Genomic DNA, 7,729 nt, shown 5'->3' on the forward strand with positions numbered 1-7,729 from the left:
TTTCCGTGAAGAATTTTGAGGAAAGAGAGGGGATGCCTGTTCATCAACTGAGTTAAGAATTAAACTTAGGCTTGTACAAACAGATAATATAGGTAGGAGACTTGCTACATGTAAATGAAACGACTTTGCTATTTTTTTTTTTCAGTTAATCTTATTGTAGGGCTGCTTTACCACCCCTATGCCCCCTCCTCTTCCAAAAAAAAAAAAAAAAGAAAAAGGGAATTCCTGAGTTGTGGGCAATTCAAAATGATTGAAACCTCATTTCAATTGGTAATCAGAAAGCAAACTAGAGATTTTGGAGTATCTCGTAAACTATCTCGTTTCAACTTTAACAAAACTTTTTGAGGTTCTTCTCTAAAGTAAATGATAGTAATATATTCCTAAAATAGTTTAATTTCATTGAACCAGTATTTCTGGTGGAAAAACTTGTCAGAAAATGATGAAATCTTATTCCTGTTGTACCAGTTGTAAGTCCTCAAAATGTTGTAAAGTGATAGTTATTAGTGGGAAATTAGATTGCCGTTTGGGGAGAAGGTGAATGTGGATTTAGGCAAGGCAACACAAACTGCATCAGACTTTGCTAATCAATGTGCTGGTTATCAGCAAGATATAAAGTGTAGTTCCTGGAATAAGTAAAATGCAACAAAGCCCCTAAATATGCCTTTATAATTAGGTGCCATTGCATACCTGCTATCAGCAGATACAGTTGCAGCCAGGTCATGCGAATTATGAAATATGTGTTTTTAATTAAAGTGTTATTAGAGTAATTAAAGTTTGGGCCCAGAAGGACATGCAAAACCTAAATACATTTATCACTTTCACTCTGTGCTCTGTAAATGTACTTGAAAGATTCAGGAGTTTCTTGACTAAACATCAAGAAGCATTTGGGGTAAAACATAAGCAAGCGCTTGAAGATTTGACACCCACAGCTCAAATGCCCAGTTTTTCTAATGTATTCTCAGTTTTTGCAGGGTGTGGCCTTTTGTGATTCATCCTTGGATCTTCTTCAGTAGGTAGAATCCATTCTTTTAACTTTGATTTTTAATAGGAAATGATTAAGACATGATGTTCAAAGAGGAAATACTGATAATTGCTAACTATTTGACCCCTCCTCCCCCCTCCTAAGCATAAAAATGAGTTATTCATTATTAGCCTCTTAATAACATAGGTCACATTACTGTGTCTTTTATTGTTGCAAATAAGCCAATAAATCACTTTAATTACTAGCTTCAATGATTTTATCCACTGATGTAAATAATACTGTTGGTTGTTGTGTCAGTTGCATTGATTTCAATCAAATACACAGTGTGTCCAAGGGACAGTTGCAGAATGCTCTTCTGTATTCCCTCTTGCCTCCTAACAGTGTAAGAGTCAATGTAATACAAAAAATTTATGTTACTTTGAAGTCAGTTGACGTATTTTTCTACGTTCAGCTGCTTGATTCCATGCCTGTTCTGTGTTAAGGGTGCTGAGGCGCCTTGAACCAAGAATATACATTTCAGCCTAAGCAGAGATAGGGAAATAACAGTTTGAATTTACTTCTGAAGCTTTCCGAAGCCCAGGGCATCCTAGGTGATTCTTGTTCAACCGCAGGGAGAATTTTGAATTGATTCCATTGTGCATTTTTGCTATGGAGATTTTGCAAATGTGTTTCGGTAAGGACAAACTGTGTCTCGCTGTTAAAATGTTTCTGGGTGAAATCTAAGGATGCACAGCCCTCTAATGTGTTCTGAAAAAGAGGGACTGTACAGTACTGGAGGGTTTTTTGGTGGGTTTGGTGGTTTTGTGTGGTTGGTTTTTTTTGTTTTTTTTTTTCCTTAAGTGCCCGATGGGAAATCAAATCAGCACCTTACAGAGAAAAGAAAACTAAGTTACTTTGATATCAAATATGGCTTTTTAAAGATTGCTATCAGGCTTTTTGGGAATATTTAAATTTCCTTCTGGGATCAAACTCTTGTTTTCTTTAAGAACTGAAGTTAGAGGCAGGGCTTTTGTTCTGACTGCACTTCTATGACTTATAGCCCGTACGTATTTTAATAATAGTCCTGCTGTTAGAACTTTTCCAAATACTTCTCAACTGGTTCTTAGATACTATTTTTTCCCCCTGTCAGTATTATAACCTTGGAGAGAATGTTCCCTTTGTTCTTTCTCAATGAACCATAGAGAACCTGATATAATGACTCAGAATTTTACTTGACAGGACTTGTGATGGCTGAAGAGATGGGAATGACGTGACGTTATAAAGCCCCAGAGCTCTATATTGTTATTCCACCCAATTTCAAAACAACCCTGAGACTGTGGAGGGGATGGAGATTCATTTTTGGTATCATTGGTTCTTACCTACTGAAATATACAAAAATGACAAGGAATTTAATTTATCCTGTAAAAGTCAAGTTTTTAAGCAGGTCAGTGAGTTGCCAGCCAGTTTCAGAAGCTCGGGTTGGTTTTGGCATTTTTGGTGTGCCCGAACATTAACATCTTGCTTTGACTTAGACTGAAGTGTCTGGAACAGCCTTTTTCATTGTCTATGTGAGACCAGAGGCATCAGGGGGCTTTGATCTGGGCCAGCTGAGCTGGGAAGTAGGGAGGACAAGGGCAAAGCTGTTAGAGAGCACCCTAGTGAATCCTCCCCAAAGCAACTGGGCTGTTGGAGGTGCTACAGGGTTCTTTAAATGTGAATTGCAATGGTCTTTAAGGTCTCTGATTTCAAAAGCTTTCCTAAGCTATTGCCTTCATACAAGTACTTTTATCTGATTTTTTTTCCTGAAAGTTCTGCAGCCTATGTGCTGATTTACAGAGGAACACCATGAAGCGGTCCCAAAGAGTTGAACACGGCACTAGTACAAGTTGCCAGAAGTCTTACGGACAACAAACAACTTGGTATCAGTATTCTTTGGCTTAGGTCTCCAGGTGTTATGCTCTGCTCTTTCTCCTTTGTCGCTTGCCCAGGTTGGCTCTGCTCCACCCCTGGGATACACTGAAGTGGTACCACTAATCATATTCCACTGCTTGCAGTATGACGCCTTCACTGACGCTGGGATAGCATGATAGTGCACCCTGTGACAGTGTCACCCTGATGACAAACGACTGTCTGAAGACATCACAGAAGTTTTGTGACCAGAATGTAAAATTTCTTGTTTGCATAGGAGCAGACATTACCCTTCCTAGCTGGCAATGCAAGATCAGGCTTAGAGTTTGAAAAACATGCTTATGTATACTGCTCCTTCAGCTTGCTCTGCATCTTCATTTACAAAGGGGGGGAAAAAAAACCACAAAACCCCAGCCTTTTTTTTTGTGTGACCCAGTGCTTTCATGCAGCAAAGTTACTATCCAAATTACAAGTTAGCACTTAAATATCTACCTTCCAATTAGATAGACTAATGCTTCCTAAATTCCATGTAGTTTAGGTTCCTGGCCAGATTAATGGATGATGTCCAAGAAAAGCATCTTTTTTTGTTATATGGTTGTTTTAAGGTTAGGACTGAAGATTAATTTGTGTAAAACTTGCACTGAAGAGTAATCCTTGTCCCAGAAAACTCACCCTTCTCCTCCACATACTTGGTGAGAGATTAATGATCCTTATTAAAAAAAAAAACATTGTTTCAACTTTGTTTATACTACAAAGTAAATGAGAAACAAAAGTTGCAGCTTCAGCAAAAGCCTATGGTTTTTGTTGCATAGCTTCCTTTTGAAGATGCCCTTTGGTCTGTTTCACAGGTGTTTTCCTCAGTGAAGTTGCTGCTGGAAGAATTTGGAAGCATACCTTCTGTGAAACCATACTTCAGAATATCAAAGACTTCAGGGAGTATATCACATTAAGTGGTGTCCACTGTGACTTGAAGCAGAAAAGAGTTCATACCCTAAGAATGTGGACTGAAAACGCATGACTGTTATTTACAGGCTTACAAAACACTGGCTTGAACTACAAAAGACACAGCTGGCCTGTGTGGAATGGTACCTATAAATTATGCTGAAATGCATGCAAGCTCTGATGTAGGTATCTGAGACTAAGGTTCTTGTTTCCTGTTTCTTGTATGAAGGGATGGCAGTGACTAACTTCTCTGTACCCAACACTGCAAGTGGAAATGCTTGCTGAGGTAGCTGGGTACCATTTTGTTTTCTGCACACACACACACACAAAAGCAACAGTGCTTTGAAAAGTGCCTGCACACTGTCTTGGTAACAATATTAAAGCAATAAAGTGTATTTTTCCCTTCATCTATGTCTCTGACAGTCTGCACCTACATCGGTACTTCCCACTCAGCTGAGTCATGGCCATGCAAATGGTCTTTCCTAAAATATGAGAGGTAAAATTCAGTTCCCCAGAATCATCAAGGTGATTGAAAGGCTGAGAGGCACCCGCCTCAGGCAGTTCCTCTGGCTGTTGAACCCAAGCCTGAAGCCTTGGTGACCACTCCAGTATAAACTAATAGCCTCTGCCCACATGGGACTGAACAGGCTGGTCGAAGGCTCCGGTCTCATGAACCGGTAACTATTTTTACTGCAGGAAACCTTACATTATCCCCAGATTTCTGTGGTGTTTTTGCTTTTGTTTTTTCTTTCCCTTCTTTTTCGATCTTCCCCTTTGGGGCTTTTTTCAGCAAAGCCATCTCTCTCTTAGCAGCCAGCTCTGCAGCAACCTGAAAGAGACAGAAAAGAATGTGAAGAGCTGGTCAAATATTTTCATGTGCAAGGTGTTTAGATGTGCTGTAAGAGTTATGAACTACTGTGTGTTTTTCCTCCTTGCTTCCAAAACTAGGGAAACGCGATATCCAGTACGTTGCTTGGTAGCACTCTATGAGCTCCGCAGCAGCTGACTGTTACAGAGATGTCCTTTTAATTTATGCTGAGGGCACTCCCACCTGCAAACTTTAGTGTATGTGCTGACTATCTCAGTATGGTCGTCAGGAAGGAAGTGACTTTTAAATCCCAAACTGTGAGGGCTTTTATGGAGTAAGACCAATTCCTGAAACCACCCTGAAGCACAATCTTCTAATGACATACAACTTAAAGTTCCCTCTGGACTTGAACTTGGATTATGGATTTGTCCTAGTGTTTCTAAGGCGGATGGATTTTATACAGATAGATTTTGAGAGATTGCCCTGAGGCATGTCTAATTTCAATATGCAGCTAAAGACTGAAATTGTTTTAGTGGGTGAGAGAGAGATTCAATAGAGATATTGTGACAAACTCTGACAGCTATACATGGGTAGCTCAGCATCTTAACCATGCAAGCTAGTAGCAGCTGACGACTGGTTACAGATATATCAATTTCCATAACTTCGGTTCCTGGCCATTTATACTTTATTAACCGAAAAAGTCAGAGGGTGAAACTTGCTTTTTCTACTGTTCTCATGTTCCCAGGCACCTTTCATTGTGCTCTCTTGTCCCTGAGAGGAATTTTAAGATCATTTACTCATGAGCATAAATCAGAAAATCTGTGGCCATTGAAGTTTGTTAATAAACCACTAATATTGGCAGTACCACCAAAAAGGAGAAAAATAAAGCATTTCGAATTGTAAGGCATGTTTCCTGTAACAGTAAAAATATTTATTTTCTGAAGAATGCCTTTTAATGCATTGAAGATTGGACAGTAGAAGGGGACAATGACAAGGGCTATGCTTTGCAGTCAGTGAAATTTCATTAGTGGATTTCCCCAAGCATTTCAGTATCTTACATTTAATTAAATATGGTAATTTAAACCCCAAGCACGGTTCAGTCCTATCTTGCAGTGGTAAGCAGTGAAGCATTTCATTCCCTGGGACAGATTAACAGATTGACTAGAGTTCAAAATAGGTTTTTAGGGTCCCAGCAGGCCTGTTGTATCCAAAACCAACAGAGCTACTCCAAGTGTATCCTTTGTAGCTCTAGTACCCTGCCAGACTCCAACCTTGCCACCTGCACCCTGTGCTCTGACTGTGTGCAGCATCTCAGATGTGAGCATCCAGCAAGATACCTGTAAACACACATGATTGACAAAAGGTTTGAATTTTAAGCAGTGCTTTTGGGTTCTACTGGTAGTACATTAAGTATATCAAGACTCTGATTGGAATGGTTTACCTTCACGTTTTTATACAGATGACTGGTACTGAAAGGGGTTGTGTGAAGTTGCTGTTCTCATGAACCTGCTACAATGAGACTGATGTGTTGATTTGTCCGTATCCTTTTGTATTGTCTTCATCCCTTTTGTAAGGTGGCAAGGAAAAAAAGCGTTTTCAGCACTGCAGTGTGAGCCACGGTGCTAAATCTTGAGCTAACTGCTCATATGGGAAACAGAGGAAAACGGTGCTTGCAGGTAGCACTGAGGGAAATGTGCAGTAACACAAGAAGCTAAGTCTAGAAACATGCACAGTGACTGTCATCAGGGGTTGTGAGCATCCAAATAATACATGGTCTCCATCCTGGATACCTCGGCCATGTATATGTAGTCTGAGATATCAAGTAGTTTCGGCAAAACACTCCAAAGCCGTGCAGCTGGCAATGCTGTCAGCGTGCAGAGCCTGACTTTTTTGCTTCCCGAAAGACAATGGCAGAGCAAATGTAACTTTTCCTTTTCTGTGTCAGATACACTTTCTCCTCTATACTTTTTGGTGCAGCTTCTCCAGCTCTGCTGTTACCTCCGCTCTAAGCAGCTCCATAATTGCAGAGGTCTGGGAGCCGGGGTGAAGCTGGCTGTGTATCTAACCTTGAATGGCTTGTACTCCTCTATACAGAACAATTTCCCCTCTTGCTACAGGAAGATGCCTGAAGAATCTCACAAAGGAGGAGGAAAGAAAGGGAAGGGCAAGCAAAGGTTAGTTTGAGATACTAAGCAATTCACCCACATTATAATACAGGGTTTTTTTTCCCTTGAAGAAAACTTCATAGTGGAAATAAAAGCAGCTGTCTTCCTAAATTATTGTAGGCTGCCCTTTTCTTTGCTACGTTGCTTCTTTTTGAAACGACGCTAAAATTAATTAGAAAACTCTTAATATTGAGAAAGAAAACGTGCTCCAGTAAAAGCAGATGAATTTAAGCTTTTTTTTTTTTTTTGAAGTAGAACTCCTGTTGTGCTAGTGATGACTCATCTCCAGTAGCATTTTTTTTTCTGGGACTGAAAAGGTATTTTCCTCTAAACTGATATCCCCCAAACTTAAAACTGATTTTTTCTATTCATACATCAGTTAAAGCATGTTTCCAAACTTCTTCAGTACAAATCCTCTTCTTCGGGAAAGAGAGGAGCACTAAAACAGAGCACAGCCTTCACAGCAAAAACCTTCAGCTGCCAGTAGGACTCACGTTCTGTGGTCCTCAGCCATAGAAAGTTGGCTCAGGCAAGCTGATGCTTGAGGTAAACGTTCTTCTTGAGGAAGAATATTTCCTCATCCCTTGAAACAAGACCTTACTTGAACTTCTTGTCTTTATTAGTGGTGTGGGTATAAATGAAACTCAGGGATAGAGTGAATGTGGTAATTCTGGATCTCCAGTTGCAGTGTGTGAGAGCCTCAAGCCTTCTGTGTCTCTAAGAACATTTTGAACATAAACACTTTATATGCACATAGCTTAGTGCTCCTGAGAGAAAATATGGTCTCTTTGAATATTAACTCTATAGGAATCATAGAATGGCCTAGGCTGGAAGAGACCTTAGAGATCATCTAGTACAACCTCCCTGTCATGGGCAGGGACGCCTCTCAACTAGATCAGGCTACTCAAGGCCCCATCCAACCTGGCCTTGCAAAACGCCCGGGCA

General features: G+C 40.2%; 1 protein-coding gene across 1 annotated transcript in view; it reads right to left on the reverse strand.

Moving 5' to 3' along the window:
* Positions 1-7,729, reverse strand: part of IQCA1 (IQ motif containing with AAA domain 1) — a 114,294-nt gene that overhangs the window by 58,771 nt on the left and 47,794 nt on the right. Inside the window, exon 7 of the mRNA XM_009873806.1 lies at positions 4,518-4,640. Within this exon, the coding sequence (XP_009872108.1) occupies positions 4,518-4,640 (123 nt within the window). The remainder of the gene's footprint in view (positions 1-4,517; positions 4,641-7,729) is intronic.

Source organism: Apaloderma vittatum, unplaced genomic scaffold (assembly GCF_000703405.1).
Source record: "Apaloderma vittatum isolate BGI_N311 unplaced genomic scaffold, ASM70340v1 scaffold7077, whole genome shotgun sequence".
Lineage (NCBI taxonomy): Eukaryota > Metazoa > Chordata > Aves > Trogoniformes > Trogonidae > Apaloderma > Apaloderma vittatum.